This window comes from Rhea americana, unplaced genomic scaffold (assembly GCF_003343005.1).
Source record: "Rhea americana isolate MKP2758 unplaced genomic scaffold, rheAme1 scaffold_49, whole genome shotgun sequence".
NCBI lineage: Eukaryota > Metazoa > Chordata > Aves > Rheiformes > Rheidae > Rhea > Rhea americana.
In genome coordinates, this window is record NW_028186634.1 from 4730545 (window position 1) to 4755621 (window position 25077).

Below are 25077 nucleotides of genomic sequence, written 5' to 3' on the forward strand. Positions count from 1 at the left end.
ACAGCTTTTGGATCAAATCTGGCTCACATCCCACTGGCTCACAGCTCACAAAAAAGCTGTAGAATGAGCTCACTACCATAAGATGTTACAGACACCAAAATAGACATAGCTAAAAATGGAACTGGACTTATGCTTAGAAGACATATTGACCATTGGTGACAATCAGTTAGCACAGTCCATATATCACCTCCAGTTCATGAAGATCATAAAGCAGGGCACAGGTGGGGCACAGCAGAGAAAGGATTACTCTATTTCACACCATCTACCTAACTGTCTACTAATATATCTATTTGATTTTCCTTTAAGGCATGTCTGGGCATTAGCAACAAATGAAAAGAGGAAAGGGACATGAAGGTGTATGACCACAAATGTGTAAGTACTGGAACAAAACTCTAAGCAGAAAACCCCTCCACATCAATCCTTGAAGGTATTCAATGAATTACAGGCCCTTCAAGGAGGAAAAGGGCTAAAAGAAAGGGGGGGAAATGAGAAGAAACAACTGAGAGGCAATAAATGGAAAAAAGGGAGGGATGTGAGAGTTGCAGGATCCAGAGAGTAGAGAGGGAACTGAGTGGGCCATTGCAGCATCTACTGTTCTRTGAAAATATCTCGGGAGGTAGTGGATACCACCTGATGATGCTCCACCTGGACACATGAGAGGACATGCAGACAGAAACAGGCCCCACAGCCCCTGGGATCTCTCCTAGTGTCTGCTAGAGACAGAACGTTGGGCTACAGGGCTCTTTCTTCTCACTCTTATGGCAAGTTGTACATTCTTAAGTGAAATGGAAATCTATCTTTGCACATGGACATGGGAAGCAGGTCCTCTGCTTTTGAAAGCAACTGAAATAAAAAGCTTGAAATACAAAGAATTTAATTTCCCTTTGCCCATATTGGATTAAATTCATTCTGTACAAGAACTACRAATCAGGAAAATCTTTCTTCGACCTTCAGAAAAGAGCACAAATGTGACTGAGATGTATATACTGCCTTTTTGAACAGAAGTGAATTTCTTCCAGATTATGGAAGAGATAAGAATTTCATGAAATTGCCTGACTGAAAAAAAATACAGTAGCAAACAAATTGTAGAGTCAGTTTGGAATCTGAGATACATATRTAATAAAGTAAATGCTACTTTCCCCTCCTTTTAATTCGTATGGACTAATGTTATGAATAAATAAATCTAGAATAGGAATGAACTGTGTTATGTAAGGTGAAATCTGCATTCCTTGCTTAACTGCTGTTTATGTAATATCAGCAAGGTCACAACCGGTAAGGGAGAAAGACAGCTACCAACGCGGCAGCTGTGAGCAGTAGGTGGTGCACCAGACCTCTCAATCGTTGCATTCAGAGGCTGAGCAAAAAAAAACGCAACAGCTGGCAAAATAAAGCTAGATGCATGGCACATCCTGGTATTTGAAAATGGTAGACTTACATTTCTCTCTTGGTAAATCACATTTACAATAAATAAAACATATTATTTTCCATTATCTATAGGATAGAAAAATGATGTAAACTTTTATAAGCTGTAAATTGCCACACCCAATATTTTAGATGAACTTTATGGAAAGAAGACAGAGCCTTATTTAGCTATTTGGCATAAAAGCCTAGGCATAGCCATAGCATTTTTCAGCTCAGGTAGTGTGGATTTAAACTAAGGATTTATTTTAAGGATTTATTTTGGGGGGTGAAACTTTAAGTTTCTATTATGCAAATAAAAATTTGGGGGGCTAGATTTCTTAAGAACAATGTCTGCTTATTTTGGCTGTAAACAGCTGTTAAGAATCCCCTTGCACAAATGAATCCCTGGCTTTATAGGCTGCAAAACTTCACTCATCTCTGTAAAAGCAGGAAATAAAGGGAAGACTGGGGGCATTCTGGAAAGAGGGAAAGCTGCAGTTCAGCAGCACCTAAACCCAGTTTTGCATAAAGCTGTACAAGGTTCACGGAGATTATGTCTATACTGTATCTTGCAGTTCCCAGTTTCTTTGGGCACAGCTATGTGTACCACCTGCGTCCCACAGAATGAAGTTTCAGATTTAAGAATGAAAATTTCAGAATGAAATTTAAGAATGAAATTTGAGATTTCAATGACAAAATAATCTGGATGCAAAACATATTGAAAGATCATCATCAAACTTCAACAGTCATCTACAATAGTACAAATGCAGAACTATCACTTACTGAAACTATCTGCACTTCTACTGCAAACATATGTCAACCAATTTTAAATACGTATTTCAATACTGTTTTTTGCAGAAATCAAATAATTCAGAATATTCATTATTTTAGAGGTTTCCAAACTAGAGCACAGAGTTTGTTCTCCTTTGTGAGTCATAATTACACCATTGCATTATTTATCATGCACTGGCAATGCCTAATTTATGACAGTTGCTTGCTGAATATTTTATTTGATGTGCATGCTGACTGAATAAAATTCCTCCTAAAACAAAGCTGAGTAAAATGGCATACTACAGCAGAGCAGCGATTAGAAAAGATTTCATCTGGATATCAGATAGTACAATATAACAAATATGAAATATAACTTCCAGAAAATCCTGCTCTTTGTGAGATTAAAGATCATTCAGCCCCACATACAGATTTGTCTTATATAGCCAAAACTCTCCTTCTTAAAATAAATGAAAATTTTGAATTATTTATAATTTCAAAGCAAGGCACTCTCTCTTAAGGATAAATAATTGCAAAGTCCAAGCTAAGTAGGTTTAAAATAAACTAGTTTTAAACTAGCATTTTCACTGTGCTGTTGTGACAAGCTGAAGTGGTTAGTAGATGCCAGCAAAAAATTTGCCAACTAGTTGAGAAAGAAAGCTTTTCAAATATCTGAATSACAGCTTACAATTCCCAACACACCAAGGTATCCCATCTTTCCTGTAAAACTTTCTTGTGCAACAAACTATTAGGATATATTCCATTTATAAAATCACAGAAAACTTCTGTTATATTATTTCAGACTGAGATCTTTAGTACAGTACAGATACAACCCTATTTCATTTTTAAAGTAGTGATTCAACATCCACATGCTTTTGTGATTTCCCTAGTTCTTACTTCCAGTTTAGTTTTTCAGTGTCAGATTTACACTTGAATACTAGATGTATTTTATAATAATATCCTACAGAACAATTATACTTGCAGGCATTCTTTCTGAAAAGAGAGTTTCATTTGATTGGAATAAATGAGAAACAGGATTTCAAAACAGCTATAAGATCCAATATCAGCACAAGTCATTTTCAAAAGACTGAAGTTGCCTAAATGTTTTTCCAATACTTACCTTTATCAAAGCCACATTTTACATATGCCTAAATGTTTCCTGTATGTACATACTCCTAACACCACTACCATTCAAAATAGAATTTATCAAAAATTGGCCTGATCAACTGTCCTCCTCTTTGTTACCTCTTAGAATACTTTCTATAATGGCTTAGAGCAGTCTCCAAAACATAGAGAATTTGCTACTTATATTTAGAGTAGGAACCAAACTTTTAGATCTAGGAATCCAGCTTAACTCAACAGGGAAAGATCCAATCATCTGTATTCAGAGCTCTTAGCTGTGTCCACTTCAAATATAGGACTGCGTACCCATATATCCCATTAATTTTCTACAAAATCCTTCTTCTTTTGAATGTAATGGATAAGAAACATAATGCCTTTTGATTCACTGGCTTTGTAAAACACACACACAATTTGCTTTGTATCATCTCAGTCACTTAGTGGGTTCATGTTCTTCCTTTTTGGAGTCACTATGATTTTCATCCATTGTTTTGTTTAAAATGTTGATCACTCTTCCCTCACAGTAGAGAGTATTTGATAACGCAGTTCAATTACATTTCACATTTAGCACAAACATCCTGTCTAGCTTTTGGAAACTACTGGTTTTAATCATGCTTTTGGTGTTGGAATATCAGTTACTCTTCAGTAGGTAAATGTAATTGTGCCTAGCATACTGCACTGATTAAAGATCAGAAAAGCATGTGATAAGTCTAGTATTGTTTGGATGTCACTAATGGGTCCACTGTAGACAGAAATATTTCATTTGATCCATTAGATGTTTTGTTGTCAGGAATATCACAGTCGATAATAGGAATCTATTAAAAATTTAAAATCCATTAGCTTTTAATGCAGTGTTGGAATGAAAGCAGTATGTTTATAACAATTGAAACAATTTGAAGTGATAATAAGAAAACTTTTCCTAATTTTCATGAATGCGCATTCCAGCTTTAGTCATCTTCCAGATAATATTTTTCTGTTTCTAAAAATAAATATTAATAATATAAATGTATAGTCAGAATTTTCTTTATGTTATCTCATTTTTCATTGGATGTTGATCTGCAAGCAAATCTTTAAAAAATTTTACTGAATTTCTTTTTGTCACAATGCCAGACTGATTGTGAAAGAGCAGTCCAAATATCATCTACACTGGAAATAATCTTGAATTTACCACTGCCACCAAAAGATTAATCTCTAAAGTAGACTTAAAGCAGATTGAAGGCATAACAGAAATACAGCATTTAAGGAATATAAAGAAATGTATCCAGTTGTAATTGTKTTGTAAAAGATGGCGATATCTTGTTAAATTCAAAACATGAAAAGAAATAAAKTTTTACACAGTGCAAAAGTTACCTGTGAGAGCTATCACTACACAGAAAGCAGTGAACCAAAAACACTAGACGTTTTCAGAAAGTGTTTACATTTTATATCAGGAATCAGAATATTTAAAATCAATCTGGAGATGCAATATTTTTAAGAAGATGTATCAAATCATTAACTAACCACTGACTAGATTGGCAAAAAGGCTCCTTTATGGGCCAAATAGTAAGTGTTTGACAAGGTGCTACTTGACATCCTTGGGATGATCTTTGCCTGGATAGAAAGCTCAGTGCTTTATGTTTTGCAAGTGTTAATAGAGATGTTCAACAGCATTTGCTGTTGCAAAGATACTGTTTCATAGTTGCCAGCTTAAAATAGGACATAAAACTAGTCATACTAGTCCAATATATGTTCTGAACACAGTTTGTGTAACTACTGATCATAGTAATTGCTTCTGCAAAATGTGAGAGGCTTTGGAGCATCATCTTGTCAATTTATTACCATRACCCTATTCCTACAATGCATGTACTTGTTTTGCAATAGTCTCATTTGCTCAATGCTCAAGTTGCTACAGTTGTGCTTACTAGGCTATGATCTCAGCTTGCCTTTAAACCTTTCCAGCTCTTTGGCTTGATATGAAGGAAAGCTCATGTAAATAGTTCCATGATCATTTAGAACAGGTGGCCCAGGTTTTTACAGATTTGTATTTAATTGCTAATAGAGGCTTTTGTTTTTTAAGGCATTTTTAAGGTCTTCCTTCCATGTGAATCCTCAGCTGTTCGGACTGCAGCCTTTTATTCACTTGGGGCATACAGCAGTGCTTGTTTTCATGAAAGAAAACTGTAGAAACTCAGTTACCTTTGAGACTCTTATTCTTTTGTCATGGTTGGTAGAAAGACAGCAAAAGTATGAGAGGGAGCTACCACAAGTTCTTATGTCCAGAGGTTAGAACTGAGATGCATGAAGTGCAGAAGCAAGACCCATTTGCCACGCTGACACCAAGACTCCAAGAATCCATGAGATTCCTGAGTCCAACCGACAGGGCACAGTTATGATTAGGGGGCCATCAAAAAGCCCATAGCGTAAGGCAAACTCTGGGATGGGAAGCCAGCAAGCTTGGGCAAGTTAAGGGAGGCAACTGGGAAAAAGACAAGGGGAATAGGAGAGAAGAAGCAGGATTAACATGTCAGCAGTCAATGAGTGTACTGAATGTCCAGGAACAACAGGTGTCCTTTCCTCATATATCATGTGGGCAGGGCAAGCATGAGTCAGACTTACAGACACTTACAGTATGTAGTTTCCTGGGTGGCAGATGGTTTGTCTGGGTGTAGCCTGACAGCAGCTGACAAAGGCATTCAGAGTCACTGTGGGAGAAACATACACATGGCATGAGCCTTTTATTCCAAACTAAGAGAAAAGTCTGGTTTTCTAGTATCATTATTTTAAAGTCAATCCTATGTTTTTGCATGACTGATTCATTTTCAAATGCCTGGGGTTGATAGTTCTGTGTCTTATACAATAATTGTGGCCCTAGTTCTTAGGTTTTTTTACTTATTCTTTTATAAGTCCCATAGCACATTAAGGTGACCATCTGATACTAGTCAGAACATCTGGTCTTCTTTCCAACTCAAACTTTGTATAGTCATCTAATTTCTTTTATTTCTATTTCTTCACCAGCTGTGTGATACAAAGGAATTTCTGAAGCTGAAAAAAAMCTTGAGATTTACCAATGGAGCATTTCTTCATTTACAAAGTTGCAAGTACAYATAGGACACAGCCCACTGGCCACAGAAGTATCCAATGCCTCTCATGTTCCGGGAGATACATTTTTACTGTCTTTGTTCTTTTACACAAGGGCCCTCCTTCTTCAGTTTCTACATCCCCAGCGCTTCCCTGTACTGTAAACACACTTTTGTATTTAAATACCTTAGGATTAGACTCCAGGTATTGTGACCCAAATTTACCATAAATGTCCTTAAATCTTTTGGATTCAGGTCCAGCAATCTCTCAAACTAAGGTCAGATTATTTTACACATTAAGGACCTAATTACTGCTGAGTCATTCTTATTTTGACCGGAAGAATTATCTTTTAGAAGAATTTCTTTATCCTTGCAAAGAAGTTTGCCTCAGATATGGGACTGTCTAGAACACACAGGAAATGTGGGTGTGCATATATCCTGTAATGGTATTAGATTCTTAGCAGTTATTTGTATTGGGATAGTTACTTGGTAAGTTTATTTTTATAATTGCTTTTTAACACACGCCAACACCTGAATCCAGTCTTTACACTTAAGGACAAACATGGCTGAAACTACTTTTGATAGGGATACATTGTCAGCAAACTTACTTATCAGGTGTCATCTTTGCATCGACCTGAGGACGTTTTGGTCTCGAGGGCAAGTTTTCTGTATTAAAGTGCTTGTTGAGTTTTCAAACAAGCGTTTGGGAAGGTGGCCCTCACCGGCCTGCAGCGGCGGGCCGGGCAGGCGGTCCGCCCAGGTTAGCGCCCTCCCACGCCTGCGAGGAGCCATGTGACAGCGGGACTTTTGTCTTGAAGCCTCCGGAGGGAAGCAGGCTGCCGTGGCGCAGGGGAAGGTGRTTTCGCCCGGATCCTCTCGGCTCTCACACAGGCGGCGGAGCCAAGTCCCCCCCGCCGCGGCAGGAGGTGCCTCGCCACGGCCCGCTCTGCTCCCGCCGGCCGCTCCTGTGGCCGCAGGTACAGCCGTGGGGACGAGGTGCCGCCGAGCAGTGCCTGAAACCGGGGCCGTCTCCCTCGTCCCGAGAGAAACAAGCCCAACCCACCCCCTCAGCCCTAGGCGGGAGCTCTTGGCTGAGGTACGCACGGGGCGCGCGACCGTTAACGGCTCCTTGCGCCACAGCCAACTGCCGCTGGGCTCGCGGCCGCACCCTGAGGCGGGGCGGGGCGGGGGCGCCCGCTCGCTGGCAGCCGGCAGCGGCACGCGGCGCCCCCCGCGGCGCGGCGCGGCCCTTCCCCCCCCCCCCCCCCCCCCCCCCCCCCCCCCCCCCCCCCCCCCCCCCCCCCCCCCCCCCCCCCCCCCCCCCCCCCCCCCCCCCCCCCCCCCCCCGCCCCGCGGCGCTCTCCTGCCGCCCCGGCCGCGCTTGCTGCGGCGCGGCCCCGAGCGGGGATGCTGCCGCCCAGCCGGCAGCTGGGCGCCCGGCCGGCCGGGGGCCATAAAGGGCTGGGGCCGGGGCGGCACTGCGGTAGTGGGGAGGCTCGCGGGTGGATGCGGCAGCGGGGAGCGGCTCCTCCTCCTCCTCCTCCTGCTGCTGCTGCCGCCGCCGCCGCCGCCCGGCTCCCGCGGGCGGCTCCGCAGCCGGCCCGGCCCCTGCCGCAGCATGGCTCTCCCCGCGCCGCTGGGTAAGTGCAGGGCGGGAGGAGCGGGCCGGCCGGCGCGGGGGCCGCGACCTTGACTGGGGCCGGGGCGGCCGCCTGGCTCTGCCCACCCGCGGCGGCGGCGCTTTTCTGTGGCGGGTGCTCGTTAAACGTTCAAGCCTCTTCGATTCCTGATCAATAACTGAACTAACCATCCCACCTGCGGTGTGTCTGAGAAGCGATAGCTCCCTTTTCTCCTCCAAAGCGTGAAGGGCCAAGGAGCAACCAAAGGAGTCTTTCTTGGAGAGAGAAAGATTTAGGGCAAGGCAGGATTTGCCGTGTGGTGTTAAACTGCTGCTTCCCAGCCTCTCTAGTCACTCACCTTGGGGGGAAAGGTCTGCACCCCTATAGGGGATGAGACCCTCATCCCTTTCCCATCTGGGGTGCTACTGCTTGCGTGAGTACTACACAAGGTGTCTCACAACTGTTTTAGGTGTATTAAACCTGAGAAAGTGCTCAGCCAGTGACAAACTCAACCTGACTTCCCAGCCAGCCAGTACTGAAAAAAAATTAATTGCTGATTTAGCAGCAGAAGAAACATTATCATCCCCATTTTAGTCAGACTCTTAATGTAGTTGAATTACTAACTCTGAAAGCTGTTTTGCCACCAGCTGAAGAGGCCAAAGAGGTCCTGTTTACTGGCAGCTCTATGTGTTTCAGTTAGTGTTGCTGACAACTGTGTTCATTGAGGTCAGTGGAAAGACTCCCATGACTTCATTGAGGTTTGAAATTGAGAAAGTAAATCTAAGTTTGCATGCTTATAAGACATTGCAGTGCTTTGTCATTGAATCATTCAAGTAAGCAGGTTTGTGTTTGCATACGTTTGTCGTGTGATTATACTTCATTTTATGAAGAATTAATATTAATTGCAAAACAAGTACCCTGCAAACAGAAAACTGCAGGGTTCTTTGAAGTCAGTGAAGTTTTTTACTGGGCTTTGGGTTGGTTGCCTAATAAGAGCATGAAATAATGTAAGTGACAGCTAAACTGCCGTATTTCTCTCATTGCTTTGTAATAGTATAATTGTGTTTAGAATAAAAGCAGAAATGTTCTTAAAGCAACTGTGAAAACAGGTGGACATTAATTAGAATCTTTTAGGCTGAAAACAGCAGGATCACATATCAAAAGGATCACATATCAACATGTGAAACTTGCAGCATGTCCACAGAGATATTGTAGTGGGTCACTGGTAAGTTACACCTTAAGAGTAGTTAAAAGCTGTCATGATCCGTGCTGATTTGCAGTATATATCAAGTTATTTAAATAAATACCATCTTACCAAATACATTTGTAATTTTTGAAACTAAAAAAGATTCTGAAGTGCTGGTTTTGGACCCAAACTTCTTCACATTCTGGCAATGCTTGGATCCGTTTGTTGTGACATGTCAGCTCTATTTTTAACTTACATAAATAAGAATTGAATCTTATTTGTTACAAACACTGTCATCCTGAAGACATTTAAGAGGGCTTCATAGTACATAATAAATAATGCAGGGAAGTAATTTGCATGCACTGTATCTTTCTCCCCTCCAGAATGTTACTGTCTGTGTCAATTTTAAGATTTTAGATTGTATATGAGAATGAGATTTTAATAAAACTATAAAAGAAACACTAAAGAAGACATTTTCAGTAGTGCTGCTATAACAAAATGGAAATACTTTGTAATGAATGGCTACTTAAATAGAAATTAAATTAATAACAAAAAACATAACAAAGGCAAGAGTTTAATCTTTCTGTTCTCCAGAGCTATCCACAAGACCATCTTCTACTTATGTTTGAACACTTAGCACTTTTTCAGGTCAGCTGAGAATTATTAGACAGTGGAAGCCTCACCTGTTAGGTCTACCTTTTATTCATTGTTATCACAGAATGTTCCATTCATTTCTTAATTTTCTTTTAGGTGTTTTATATTTCCAGCTGAACTGGAACCTTAGAAAACATATTTCTATTAGGAGGAAAAGAAAATTGTAAATGAGCATACTAAGAAGTTGCTAATTCACAAGTTAACATGACCCCGAGTAAAGATGCTCCATAGGTTCACTTGATTTTTTTGCATGCTTCACACTACTAGAAATTTTGAATAGCTGTTCTCTTTATTCTGCTCCTGCTCTACGCTCTTAATTTCACTAGGAATACCATGAAAAAAACCCAGTCTATTATGTATTTATTCTTCATTCTACTTGCAGTTCTAATTTTGTCAACTGTTTTCCTATTAGCCGAGATGCCCAGACAGTTTCCAAAGCTGAACATCTCTGAGGTTGATGAACAGGTGCGACTTCTAGCAGAGAAGGTGTTTGCTAAAGTCCTTCGAGAAGAAGACAGCAAAGATGCCTTATCACTATTCACTGTTCCTGAAGACTGCCCTATTGGGCAGAAAGAGGCCAAGGAAAGGGAACTGCAGAAGGAACTGGCAGAACAGCAGTCTGTAGAAACAGCCAAAAGGTTGGTTCAGTATTTGCTTTCTTAAAGGAAAACAGGTTTTAAATGAAATGCCTGGCAAATAACATTCTACCCGTTGATATTACTTCAGGAGAAAGGTCAACAGTGGGTACCAAAGGCACATCTGTGATGTCCTTTTGTGCTGTGCGGATGACCTGGGGATGGGCCCTAGGGAACTTGGACCAGTGAGGTCGTCTCCTCAGCTGTATTTACAACAATGGCACAGATATTGCTTAGGCACATGTAACAAACAGCAGAGCTGGGTAGAAGTGAACGGACCTCTGAAATTTTTTGATGTGAAGAGTCAAGAAAAACAGAAGACTTTTATTATTATTCCCTTGAAGATACTAGTTTCACTTAGAGAAACAGAGAATTTTAACACAGGCAAATGACAGCATTATGATACCTCTCTTAGTATCTGTAAAAATAGATGAAAGCAAAGGCTTGACATTTAACACCAAGGGAGAAACTGAAAAGTGGTATTGGCATAATGAGGTTGTTCATGGGTTTCCTTAGCTCACAGAGAAAAAATCTAACCACCATTGTTTAACCATAAAACCAATTTTATTTTCCTAGGTCAAAATACAGTCTACCTTTGATTTACTCATGAATCAAATCAAGCCAAACTTGATTTGATCTATGATAACCTTCTGTATAGGAGGTAGCATTGCCCTGATTCTGGGCTGTCCCAGTATCTTCACCTCTGTGGACAGCCTAGAGTACTTGCTAGAGTCACATGTGCTCAGCAGCAGTCTGCCACTAATGATGTGGATGTATGCAGACTCACCAAAAAGCTGGAAAACTAGAAAGCTTTTGAAATGGTTTGGAGCTGAATGAACATGCCCTGTTAGTTCCAGACCATGAGTTGGGCAGTGCCTGGCATCATGTTTGTGGAAGAGAAGAGAGAAGAATTAATCTAATTAAACTAAGTTATAACACACCAGTGATGCAGGCTGAGATTTTTGGTTTTGAGTTGTGCAAGTGGTTTCCCAGTTGGCATGTTCACAGAAATAAAAGAGTGCAGAAATAAAAGTCAGATGTTATCATTTAAACAGCTATCTGGTATGTCTTTCCTCCTGAAATAAAAATTTCATTTTTAATGTAGGAAACTGCCTTATAAAAATATCTTCCATCAAACTATGTGGATTTTATGCCTGAAGTTTTGCACAAGTTTAACTGTGGGAAGTGGGATAGTGTATGTATGTTCTATACCTGGGGACACAAAATGATTCATCCTTGTCCTACAGCACTGAAGTGTATCTAGAGGCCAGTTGCACGAGTACAACTTCAGTTGCCTTCAGTTGTAGTTGATCCAACACTGTTTCAGGAGTTTCATTACTGATTCCTAAGGTGGCTACAACTATTTAAGAAAGGATGGAATTTGGTCATAGGGTATTATTCATACCCCCACTGCATGTTCTTATTCATCAGAATGTCACAGAAATAATACACAACTTACAGGGAGTATTCCAGTGTTCCTTCGTTAATGGCTCTTACTGACATTTTAAGATTTTTGGTGTCTAGTTTATAAAATGAGGAAATGGAATATTTTCACAGTACATAAGAAAATGATATTACAGGTAGTTTATCACATGTTTATTATATAACTGAAATACATTAAAGTGAGTATGGAAAATTATTAAATTTTTAGAGATATTACAAAATTCCATTTGAGATACTAGAATTATTTCACTGAAAAATACAGCATATTTCTTCAGCTGTTTTACCTAAGGTACACATCTGTCATACTTTTGTTAAGAAAGGGCAAAAATTTTTAAATCTGTGAGGGTTAACTGTGTACTGCACAGAGGGGAGGAATGGACTTCCATACGATTTAGTACTTTGGTAACCAATAGTCTTTTACGAAAATCTCATCAAACGCTACCTAAGGAATAACTGTATTTGTTCATCCTTTTACTTACAGGTTAACTAAATGACCATATGTGAAATTTTGATGCATAGTCTTGTCTGACAACCAGATGAACTTTTAAATGCAGCTTGTTTTTGAAGAATGAAAAACTTGTGTAATAGCATGATAACATATAACAACTTACCTCATATAACATTCACTTACTTCTGTCTAATACTTTGTGAAATTCTGATGCTACCACACTTTAAGAATCAACTCTGAAATTAAGTAAAGTGATCATTTTCTTTCTATGCAGTGACTTGCTGATACAGAATTTGTAAGTGAAACAAAACAAATCTTTACAGCATCTTAGAGTGATTTTAAATATATTATGACATAGTGTACTCACGTGGAGGGTAAGTGTAATCGTGAATAACATATACCATGTAAAAAGTCAATGGAATAAAAGCACAAATATTTTGTGACCAACATTTTCCTGTGGTATGAGAGTTTTTATTTTGTGAAACTTGTTAGGAAGTGGTTTGTTTGTTGTAATTTGTTTTCCAATGTTTTTAATATTTTATATCATGGTTTATTTAATGCTTTATACTACGAATTCTTAGGAAGAAAAGTTTCAAGATGATTCGATCCCAGTCTTTGTCATTACAAATACCAACCCAGGAATGGAAAGCACYATCAGTCAAACCCGTTCTTTCTCCTGCAACACCAGTTCTTCAAAGTGCTTTTCTGCCAGTCCAAGTGCCATATGAGGTACCAGAGTTTCAGAGAGTTTCAATTAGTGGGGACTACTGTGCAGGGGTAAGAAACTCTTTATTTCCTATCTGTACCTAGTGGAAAAAAAATCAAACCACAAGCAGTTATTGTATATAAAGTGTGAAATGATAGTCTACTCTGGCTCTCTGCAACAAACTAAAATGCTCTGTGAGTGCACTGGTTTGCAAAACAGAATTGAAAACAAAATTGTTTGAAATTACTTTTAATTTTTCCCATAAATATGTAAATCAGTGAAGATAAAATATAATCAGAAATTAAGATACGCATAATGTATGGGAGGAGAAAGAATTTTTGTGTATGTCTGTGTTGCACATTCTGTTTGGACTCTCATTTTGTCACTGGCTCTCCCTGACCTCAGGTAAGAACCTTATACTCAAATCACATACGTTTATGTTTCTGGAAATTCAGAATCCTTGTTACTGACATGGATTCAGTTTGACCAAGAATGCCGGTTGTCTTGTAAGTGTTTATCTAGGCTTTTCCTTCAGGTTACAGTTGATGATTATGAACAAGCTGCCAAGAGCCTGGTGAAAGCTCTTCTCATTCGAGAGAAGTACTCGCGTCTTGCCTGCCACCGCTTCCCAAGAACAACGTCCCAGTATTTGTGTAACATGCGAGATGAAAAATGGAAGGTAGAAGATGAAGTGTATCCAGGTGAATATCCGTATTTATTTATTTATTTATTTATTTATTTAAATATAGAGCTAAACTTGTATACAGCTGTTGGATGTTTGTGATGTTCTCTTCTGTGTGACTTTGTGTCTGTAATTTGTTCTGTTAGTAAATGGTGGACAATTACTAATGGACTTAAGCTATAGAGCTTATGTATGATATGAAACTTTGAACAACAACAACAAAAAACCCTAAAAATATATTGGACAGTCATTTATTTTTGCATTTTGCAGCAAACCTGGTATTATCTAATATACATCCTCTTCATGAAAAAGATACATGGATATGGTTTGATGTGAAAAGTCATTCCTCTTCATTTTGACATACTAAAATAAAAAGGATTATGGGCACGCTTACACTGTAAGTTGAAGCACTATACAGATATGACTGGTAGCAAGCCCCAAGTCAGTAATTCCACAGGCATGGTACGTGCTTACCACGTCAAGTCTGGAAGCCATATAATCGTATTTGCTGGGCATTCTGCCTGGATTTATAAATTCCATCTCTCAGCAAGGTTTGTATATTGTTACACTATATATGCCACCAACCATATTTGTCACTTAGTTGGGCTGTGTCTTAAAAGCTTTGCTTGTTCATTAGACTGCACTGCTAGTTTTTGGATTAGCCTGAGCAGAGCAACCTTTGGTCTGTACAGACTTGCCACTGTAGACATGACCATGTTGTTGTCAATGTATTCTCAGCCATAAACCTGTCCAGAAAGGGACATTTTAAATCAATTACCCTCTAGCTCAGTGATTGGAAGAGAGGTAACTAACATAACTTCAGCTATTTGTTATACAGAAAAAATGTGAAGAGGACAGTACAGTGAATATTTGAGACAGGGAAGATATTTTGGAACAGATGACAGGCTGGTATTTTCAAGTTGTTATTCGGATAATAACTTTTTTACAGCTATGATTTTAAACTTGTGATATAAAATCTCATTATGTATTCTCTTAGTTGGTGCAAGTTATAGCTGGATAGTTATGAATATTAGAGATAAGTATAGTAACAGTTCATAACATGCACGTTTAGATACTCTAAGTGAAAAAAGAAGTAACTTCCTCTTTTACCTATTCAGTTAAATCAAGTTTGAGAAATGATCTGAATGATAAGACTGAGCCCAAGTATGTAGTTCAGTTGACAGAAATATAATTGAGACAAATTTATTTTATGCTAGTTGATCAGTAAGATACTGAAATAGAAGGTATGAACATTCACTGGTTTGGGTCGACAACATCTGAATGCTCATGTAAGCTGAATCTCCCAGCAATCTGTGTACTTACCTGATTCTCAAAAAAAAAAAAAAATCATAATTCATTTTGTAAGGAATTGCAGAATTGTACTGAATAAATCCTAGCCGTGCTTTTGATGTTTTCTAATTCCACTTATGTTCAGAAAGCAGAGGGGGAAAATGTAGTTATATTTTACCATCTGACTTCTGCATTCCTTGGTTCTACACAAAAACAATTAAACATAAAAATAAAAATTTTAATTTAAAAAAAACCTTGCAAATCAAACATTGCTTTCATCAGATGTGAGAAGCGTTGAGTTCTAGGCTATTTCCTTTTCTGTCATGCGTGGAGCATATTCACTAACAGTTGAGGAAAGTCAATCCTACTATGTAATGGTCTACCTCACTGGATCATGGGAAGGGCAGAGGTGAAGCAGTAAAGCACAGATTGTTATTTTTTGGCTTATGATTTGATATGAAAACCAGCTGCTTTACTGAGTGCTTAAATATAAATTTCCAAAATTATTACAATGAGTCAGAAGGTGAAAAGAAAATAATGAAGGTGGATATGTAATCAACAGCTGTTCTCTTGTTCAAAAATCTCAACTGTAGTTTCAGCCATCCTTATTTAAATACTTCTGGAAACTTCTTTTGGAGTTTGTGCCATCATATAGTAATAAAGAATAGCATGAAACCTATTTATACATTGGTTATACATTGGATATTATATAATATATAATATCCAAGTTAAGGTAGACACTAATGGCTTAGAGAGATTGTGGTTAAATATAATCTTGTTAGAGCTGTGTTGTAGCAACAGATCTTTTATCATCACTAACAATATGATTTTAATACAAGTATTGAGATTTGTAAAATAAGTTATAGAAGCAAAAAATCCTTTTTGTAGTTATTTTAGTTTTTGTGTAGGTTAATTCTTCTAAACATTATGCAAATTTATTTCCAGATTTTCATTCACCCCCAGAAGAAAATGAAGATCCTTACAATCTTGATGATGCTCCAGATAATTTGGATTATGTTATCAAGATAAAAGCTGGCATTCCCTTTGTTTATGATAACAAGGAGATGATGGAACTCAATGAGCCTCGGAGTCTGCCATATCCTGACCTGGAGACCTATACCCTTGACCTGAGCCATGTTCTTGCTCTAATTGCAGATGGTCCAACGTATGTTTTTCTTTCTTTCTTTTTTTTTTTTTTCTTTCTTTCTTCCCTCCCCTTCAGGCAGCTGATTACCCCTAGTTTAATACTTCTCACTTTTGTGATACTTAATTCCTCAAAGTATTCATTCTACAATCATGTATATTTTCCCCTTCTCAAGCACTAATGCATCGCAGAAAGACCTAAAAGGAAGAAAAAATATACAGCTGTATTTTATTTCTTTAGTGTCTTTGTATCAACCATAGCAAAAATGAGAAGCAGTTAACAGAAAAGCAAAAAGTGGCCAAATATTCCCACATGATTCATGTCAAATCTAACCTAGACTTTTTTAGGGCTGCGAACTGAAACTTGAATCTCACTGTTTTTTAATTTTGTTTTGGCCTATGTTGAATGTGAGGTTTAGAACAGTTATCTGGAATACCTTCATGTCTGCTCTGATCTGGCTGCTCTCTGAAGAAGATTCTCGCGTATGTATAGCGTGCATATCAGAACAACTCAGCAACAAAAGTATTTGGACTAATTTGTTCCTGATGTGAGTTAACTGCTTATATACCACAAAACTGTGCTGTGCATGCACAATTACAATAGGTCTGAAACTTCCCAGAACCATCAGACTCCTGGGAAATCTCCCAAAACCCAGAAACATATCTGTAGTACTGTCATTGTTTTGTCATGTGTGTCAAAAGTCTCTGCCAAGTGAATAACCTAAAAATTGAATTCTCAAATTTTCTTTGTGTAACAAATTTTGCTTCTCAGCCGAAGACTGGAAACACTAGTGTCATGTGGCCTCCATACCAGGAAAGGAAAAGAATCTATCATAGGATGGAACAAAGTAGAAACCTGGACTGTTCTTTCAGATTGTCTGCCCTCCCTTCCCACCTTGCATTTCTAGTTGTGCTGCCTTTGAGAGATCAAATTGTTTATAACGTGACAGGTTAATCACACCTGAGGCATTCTTTCCTCTTTGAGTCTAACACTTGCAGCATATTCTGCCTGCCTTTTGCATTGGTAGCAGCAAAACATCTGGGCTCAACTGATCTGTCTATTCCCCARACAATTCCTAAAGAGCAATGTCTGTGTGTCTGCCATTCATTATTATCAGTATTGCAGCTCTAGATGAAAGCTAGCTTAAATATGCTTGTTTAAGTTATGCCATGAGTAAATTCATTTCCAGTTTCAGTGTGATAAATTCCAAGAGGGACAGGTGCTAAGATTAAAGGACAAAAAGGAAAGCCTCAAAAATAAACTTTAAGAAATCCTCATCCTGTAGACCTTTCTTTTGCAGTATATGTTAATAGCCTTGATAAAGAAACCAGAAGAAAAAAGGACCTTGGCAGAATACGCTAGGAAACTTGGTTGTTCTCTGAATGCAGGAGCAATCGTCTGCTCCTCTTGCTCTTCAGATTAAGCTATTCCAGGTTTTATCATACTCCCTGACAAAAACACACAAACCAAAATGAAGAGTCTTTTCTGTAATCCTTTTGCATATGCTCTTCATACTGTGTTGTTTCCTTGTTCACAGAAAGTGCTTTCCTATAATTTGTCTATCACATGTTGAGCTGCTTGGAGATCAAGAACCATTCCATTGTGTATTTTTTACTGCCCTTGAACTGGTGAAATCTCGCCCTTACTCCTCAGTTTTGTGGTCTCTTGAATAATAGTATAACTCAAAGACATTCTGCAGCAGGCAAATCGGTCTTGATTAGTATCAGATATACTGAGACTTTGAATCAGATTTTCAAATCTATTATTGGATTTGTGTTCCATTAATGAGAAAATGTCAACAAAGAAGCAGAAAAAAAGAAGGCTGACTATTACACTATTAGTGCTACAAAAATATTGCAGATTTGATAAGAATTGACAGATATTTCTACATGATAAATGTGTTTATAAGGCATCAAAAATGAAATGATATTTGTTCTTGTCATGGCTTCTAGTGTTCCCATCAAAAAGCAAATAAACACTGGGTAAAAAAAAATCTATATTTCCATCAGTAGTAAGTCTTTTTTACAGGTTGTTTCTGTTGTATAAAAGGTTATCTGCTCTACTGGATATATTTGATTTTGGAGTAGCAGTAGTTTATGTCAAATTTTGTATAAAATTTATAGTTTTTCTGGCCAAATTGGTAGTAAAAGAACTGCAGTTTATGCACAGATGCAGTGATAAAGTAGAAAAATTAAATCACATAATATGTTTACGTGTAGCTCTGAAGTTTCACTAATAACTTCATCCTGAAATTGTACTGGATATTGACTTACATATTTGATAATCAGTAGGATAAGAAGAATGGATTAGTCTTGGTCTTTTAATTAAGTTCTTTGTTTTTACTAACATAATAGTAATTTCTTTCTGAACTTGAAATAGAAATAGTTTGAAGTCACAATTAAAGTTTTTTTTTTTTTCCAGAAAAACATACTGCCATCGGCGACTTAACTTTTTAGAATCTAAATTCAGTTTACATGAGATGTTAAATGAAATGTCTGAATTTAAAGAACTAAAGAGTAATCCCCATCGAGACTTTTATAATGTGAGAAAGGTAAGTGTTAAAGGATTAAAAGCATGACATTGTTTTCAGTGATATTTTCAACAGTTTTCCACCTTTTATGTGCAATGTAGATGAAATGGATGAAGTGGTATGTGCATATCACTCATTCAGATCATCTTAATTTAAGAATATTCAGGTTTTTCTACATGGGAACACTCAGAAAAAGTAATCTGAATGTAAGTTGAATTGCATTAAACCCTTTACTTATTCAGAAGCAAGTGGACTTAATTGTATGTGGATTACTTTAAAGGAGTGAAACAGTTAATCAAATTAGGCTTCAATTATGAATAAAAACATCCACATAGACATTTAATTCAGTTTAATAATTCACTTAAAGATAGTTCAAAAGCACTTTCCTGCTCCCATGTAGGTAAGTCCTAATAGGCTGGATCATGAAGTGCTGTATGTACTTTGGATAAAAATTGCACTTCCCACCAAAAATATGTATGTACAAATGCACGTGCAATGAAAATAACCTCCTACAGAACTGAACTGATGATGCCTGCTGCCATCAGCATGCGGTAAAAAAAGAGTCTGTGGTACTTGCCTGCTTAACTTTCAGGCTGACTTAATGTTTGAGTTAGATTCTCAGCTGCCTCTGAGATACATTGGGATGTATTAAGGGGTCAGGTAAGGGAATCAGGAAGCTGGTTTCATTTCCTAACATGCTCACATGCTAGGAAGCTTCATTCTCTTAAAAGCATGGAAGCAACAATGTTACGCTGCTTAGTTTACTTCCCTTTCTTCAAGTTTAGGTGAAGTTACTTTATTGGAGAAAATGCTTTGGTTTAGCAAGTGAGATTTCTCCACAAAATAATAGTTCTTGGTGATGTTATATTGGTACATATGTTTACATTTGGGGCCCATTTTGCATTCTTTCTATGTGCGATTGAAAGAAAGAGTCCCAATTTGGTAACTCAAAAGAGTGCTTTGGGCTTTAGGTCAATACTTTGATTCTTCTTGTTATGTTTTGGCTTGCCAGTACATCCAGAAAATCTGTGGCTATTCCCTATAGTGCCCAGTGCGCGGGCTGCTAGTGTAGCAAGTATCAGGACTACTACAAAGCTGCTTGATATTTGCTGCTGTTGTGATAATAAACCATTAATCACAAAGTCTACTAGACAAGTGAAGTTGAATGTCCATCACAAGGCTAGGAACAGATGGGTTGTTAGATAAATTCTAATTAATTTCACACTTTCATCTGTTAAGCGTATGGACGGGAGGATCTAATAGCTAATTCACTCCAACAGGGCTCAAGTGGCTGAAATTCAATTCCGAACTTGTTGACAGGTTTCTTGTATAACCTTGGCCAAGATATATTCGCTCTATGCCATGTTCAGATGTAACATTTACCTAGCTGACAGAGATGTTAATAATAAAATGCATGGTGATTGAGAGGTGTGAAATACAGAGGTATGGACCAGATAAGTGCCTAGACAATCTATTTGAATACTGAGAAGCTGTATTTAACTTTCTAAGTTAAGTTTTTGACTTAAAATCCAATGTTCAATGGCTTATATTGTATTTTTCTTCTAATTACCTAGTAGTAAATAAGCTAGTCTGCAAATGGTTTCCTATTTAAAAATAGTTATCACTTCCCCTTTGGCAATACCTAAATTCAAGAGAGTCAGGAGTAATCTTGCTCTCTGCTGGTGGAGACCATTTCTAAGGCCAGTCATTGCTTAAAAAAACTCTTGCTGAACAGAGTTAACCTTGCTTAAACTCTTACAAGTAGTACTTCTATGAAGCACTCTTTATGTGAGTAAAAATGAATGATAGAGTTCCTCTAAGCCCAGAAATAATCTGTTTTCCCTAAATCTTGCTAATACAAGTAATGTTTGGACCTATAACTCACCAGAAGTGCTTTTTCACTAGTAAGAGTATCCACAATTAAAGTTAAAATGTGAAAAAGATACTACTAAATCATTTTCCGTTCAGGATGTCTCTCTTCTAATCAATATTAAACAGTGGATACTGCTAACAAGAAAAGCAGGGAATAAGATTCACCTCTCAAAAGAGCTGTTAGTGAAATTCTCTATTCCATCCCTGAGGCACCAGTGTGGAGACTCTGGTTCAATCTTTCTGCTTATATAAAGGAACCCACATAACTGACTGAAAGTGCCAAAATGAAAGTTATGAATGTTGAATATTCTGTTGTGATGTTGAATGTTGTGTTGGAAGCCCAGCTCAAAAAAAGTGCACACAATTGCTTTTGAAAGTAAGACGATCTAGTGCACAAAAGCTAAAACTTAGTTCTGGGTTAATGTGTTGCAGAAGTGAATTGTTAGTTTATTTCATCCTTAATCTCAGGCAACTTGAGAGGATCTGTGTTGGCTGCACTCTGCTGTGCATGAGCTGGAGAACATGGAAGAGCCCTGCTGATGGCAGACTCAGTCTTCTCTAAACTTAGCATCCTCTTTTATGGACAGGAGGTGTCCACCTCCTGTGGTGAGGGATGTGGAGCCAGCCATACTCTCTTATCACCTGTGGATTCTTATTTGTCTGTCTGTCTAGATAAATATTTGGCTAAATATTAAGAAGCAAACTTCTAGCTCCAGCCTGATCAGTGTAAAACTTATCTTTGTGTTCTGGTTAAGTTCAATATCCTTCATTTCTTAGAAGTACATTTTGCTTATTTAATGGGAGCCTTGCCTTGCAGTTTATTAAAGATGAGCTTAAGCATTCCTATTAAACCAGGGGAAAAATAAAAGGAAAGGAAATGGGAAAAAATTAGTAAGTTTTGGTTGTCGTGCCAGCAAATAATGCTGGTCAGATTTCTGCTTTAGCTTTCTAAATGCAGTAACTCATGTTTACTGATTGAACTCAGCCTGCTGAGTTCTGTGTTGCAATAGCTGGTTGCTGCTGTGACATGCCATTTGGTCTAGATTGCTACAAGTGATTAAAAAAGAAAAGAGAAGTATTGGTTTGAAAAAAGGAAGTAACTTCTAGCTTTTTTTAGTGATCACCGGGTTGAAACATCGCTTTTTACTTCTAAGAAATAAAAGATTTTGATACTTCTAAACTCTACCAGTCTCACAACAAACTGAATGAAATTAATCTACACAGCAGAATTAATGGATTTCCAGACTGCAAATTCTTGGTTTTGGTGACCATTTACTGACTTTGATGAAATTAAATTTCCCCATACAAATCAAAAATGTCAGTAAGAAGAAAGGCCTATGGGTTAGCATCTCAAAGGACAGGAATGCCTCTGTATACCTGTGCTACAGTGTTAGCTTTACATGTAATCACATCTTACCACTGTTAATTGGCATTAAAGCAGTACTTAGTGCTTTTAAAGCACTGTGCATACTACTTCTCCTTTTCTATCTTGCAGAGATGCTGAGGTAAATTCTTGTGTCCACCAACAACCTTGCAAGTGTGCAAGTAATAATAATGAAGCAAAAAATCAGATGATTATTAATGTAAGTGTTCTGCACAGCCCATAAAAAAAATCCAACCATTTTCCTCTATCCTTTTAGTAATTAGAAGAATGAGAAGAGAAATTAATTATTCTTAACAGCATGTTTCTGCATTCATGTGAATACAAACATTACAGGTTTGACTGTCTGCATTTTGCAATGAGTACAGCCACACAAGAAGCTTATGAAGCTCATAGATTTGGGGCAAGAAGTATTTACAGGTTAAAGCATATGTGTGTAGAATGCAAGGTGGTTTACCTACTGCTAATTTAAGTATTAAATAAGTTCAGTATCATTTAATGAGTTGCTCATGACATTTATTTTGCTCTATTTATCTTTTACTGCTCTAAAACCAGAGCACATGCCTCACTCAGTGCAATGCTGCATATTTGGTGTGCACGGATAAGCGTCCATAAGACAGACCTGAGATGATGTTTTGTGAAGATCTGAGAGACAATGTGAGGAAAGAGAAGCAATGTGGGAAGAGGAGAGAGGCTGAGTGACTAAGGGAAGCTGATGGGCATGAGATACGATTCGGAGGAAAGTGGGAACTCCTTCAAGCTGTACGCTGTATGCAGATGTAACTGTCTTGACTGAGCAGTACAAAGGCTGCTGATGGAGAATGGCAAAAGTGTTCAGGCCAATAGGGAGAAAAGGGGGGTGGTCTGAAATACAAAAGTGCAGAAGGAAGAGCATCTGACTCCATTACATGAAAAATTGCTGATCATAGGGAATTATTTCATCTCTTAAAGAAAGAAAACTGATGCAGGCCCCTACTTGAATGAGATGATGGAATTAAAAAATTAAGAAAACCTTTGCATTAACCATTTTGCACACTGGCTAAAGAGCAAGTTCATGTGAGGCATGCTCTGCATTCCATGACAGGCTTCCATCAGTCACTGTTTCTTTCCATTGAAGGTTAATGTGACCAGGAGTAAAATGTTCCATTTGGGGGAAGGGGAGAATAAGAACTGCAGTCATTGAAATTCAGCTAAGGGCATGCCACAGAAGGTTTTTAGCAGAAAATGGGCTGATGTTGCATTGTAACAAATCTGGAAATGCAAATAGAAGCAGAACTTGCAAATAGAAGCAAATTGACCTGGTGGTAGAGGCTTATTACACTCGTCCCTGAAAACCTTAGCTTACTACACATACTCTGTGAAGAATGGAATAACAACAGGTTAAAAATGGGAGTACTTTTAGGGGAGGAGATGGAAGGAGACAAAAGGGGGTATTCATGACTCTTAAGTGAACTAAAGTGATTCCAGTTTTCTATGTAGGTGCCTTTTGTAATAAATAGTAAGAACTTGGTTACAATTTGCTAACATGATAACATTTCAAACAAAGACTAAAAAATCCCCAAACTAGATGCAAAATGTCAGCTTTGTTGAAAGATTCTGTGTTTAGATGCTTTATGTAGGTAGCTTTGCATCCTGAATTGTGAATATGTGTAAAAGCACATCCTAATGAACTTTGTGTTAGAGTAGGTTAAGGCTCATGTCATTAAAATCTACCCAGAAATGTTGCTTCTAAAAACAGACTGAAGAAAACGTTGTGTGGTATTCTTTCTAAGATTGTTGTTGTAAAGTTACAGCTTGCCTAAAGATCAAAATATAGTGGGTATAAAAGGTAGCCAAAGGTAATTAAAAAAAAAAAAAAAAGATAGCCAAAGAACTAAACATCCTTTTGTAGAAGGATGAGAGAGATTCCAGGAAAGTGATGCTTGGGCAGTAATAATATGTAGGGAGAGGGAGGAAAAAAGGAAGCCTTGGCTCTCAGAGAATAAGCTTTAATGTGATTAGCTCAGCTATAGAGCTGTGTGTGATATGCTTGCAGGGACTGGGGAAGATTTCACTGGAAATCTTCAGAGGCAGAACTGTTTATCAGAGAGAAGTAGGACTTTAAAAGACAAGCAGTTAGGACTCTGTCAATTGATTCTTGCAGGCAAGCAAATAAAAGAAGCAAAATTGTCCTTTCCCTCTTTGTCCTCTTAACAGGAGTGAATTCATGTTGATTTTAAACAAAGGGGAAGTGCTTATTTGCAAGACTCATGAATTTCAGTAGCTGAGCCACCACTGGAACTAACACATTGTGAAATTAAATAAACTATGCCTATTCAGGTTCCCTACTTAGCACTTATGCTGCATCTACTTACTGCTATCTCATAGTCCCAYAAAAATTAACGAGACCTGGTAGCTAATAGTATTTCACCAGTCCAGGGAGACCTCCTACTGAACCGTGTCTGTTTCCAAAACCAAAAACTTCTAACTTGAGGAAAACATATATAAAATGCACTCATGTTCAAATGTCTATACAGATACTCTGAGGAGTTTAATAGTATGATCAGCAGAGCTGTTAGTACTGTTCTAAACACAGCAGTGTTTATTGTGCCTTAGCAGTGTAGTTCTTTCCTCATGGTCTATATTTTGAGATGGGATTATTTCTTTCTTTTCCATTCAGCTGCATAACGTCTAGCATATTTGATCTAGGCAATGATTAACAATTGCATATAAATGTTTGGGACTTGCTTTCTGTCCTGGTCTTTTAGTTATGCTATTAATATTTGCATGGAAATGTATTTACCCTTAGAAGGATGCACTGACATCTGCATGTACAAACTGCAAAATAGATGACTACATGTGCTAAGTAAAACAGTGGTGTTGCTGTGATCTGCTCCCTCTTTGACTGAGAATATAGCTGTTTGCCTAGGTTTTCTGATTATCAGGCTGTGGGGATTTGGATTCTTGAAGGGAAAGTAGATCAGGACATCAAATATTTCTGTTGTTGAAAGCCTCAGATGTAGTCACTGAGCAAACGGGAACACATTGGTCTCATGTTGCAAACTCCCTTGTTTCTAGTTTGCAGATTCCTGGAGAGTGGAATAGTCTCAGATGAGAATTCTTGCAGAAATTAAGTCAGTGACTCTGCCTGGCAGGATGGTTCA

At 38.2% G+C, this 25077-nt stretch overlaps 1 protein-coding gene and 1 long non-coding RNA gene across 4 annotated transcripts in view; both read left to right on the forward strand.

Moving 5' to 3' along the window:
• Positions 1-304: 304 nt before the first annotated feature.
• On the forward strand, positions 305-6429 carry LOC146588931 (uncharacterized). The gene is made up of 2 exons (XR_014897328.1): positions 305-372; positions 6283-6429. It is a non-coding gene; the product is annotated as an uncharacterized LOC146588931 (long non-coding RNA).
• Positions 6430-7150: 721 nt separating this feature from the next.
• The window catches only part of AMPD3 (adenosine monophosphate deaminase 3), a 35261-nt gene continuing 17334 nt past the window's right edge, over positions 7151-25077 (forward strand). Inside the window, exons 1-6 of one of the 3 annotated variants that reach the window (XM_085317211.1) lie at positions 7151-7440; positions 10216-10441; positions 12911-13106; positions 13571-13736; positions 15953-16172; positions 18573-18702. In XM_085317211.1, coding sequence (XP_085173337.1) covers positions 10221-10441; positions 12911-13106; positions 13571-13736; positions 15953-16172; positions 18573-18702 — 933 coding nt within the window. In that variant the 5' untranslated portion in view covers positions 7151-7440; positions 10216-10220. Of the gene's footprint in view, positions 7441-7733; positions 7985-10215; positions 10442-12910; positions 13107-13570; positions 13737-15952; positions 16173-18572; positions 18703-25077 lie in introns of those variants that run through there. The other 2 variants (XM_085317212.1, XM_085317210.1) reach the window with 2 other exon arrangements.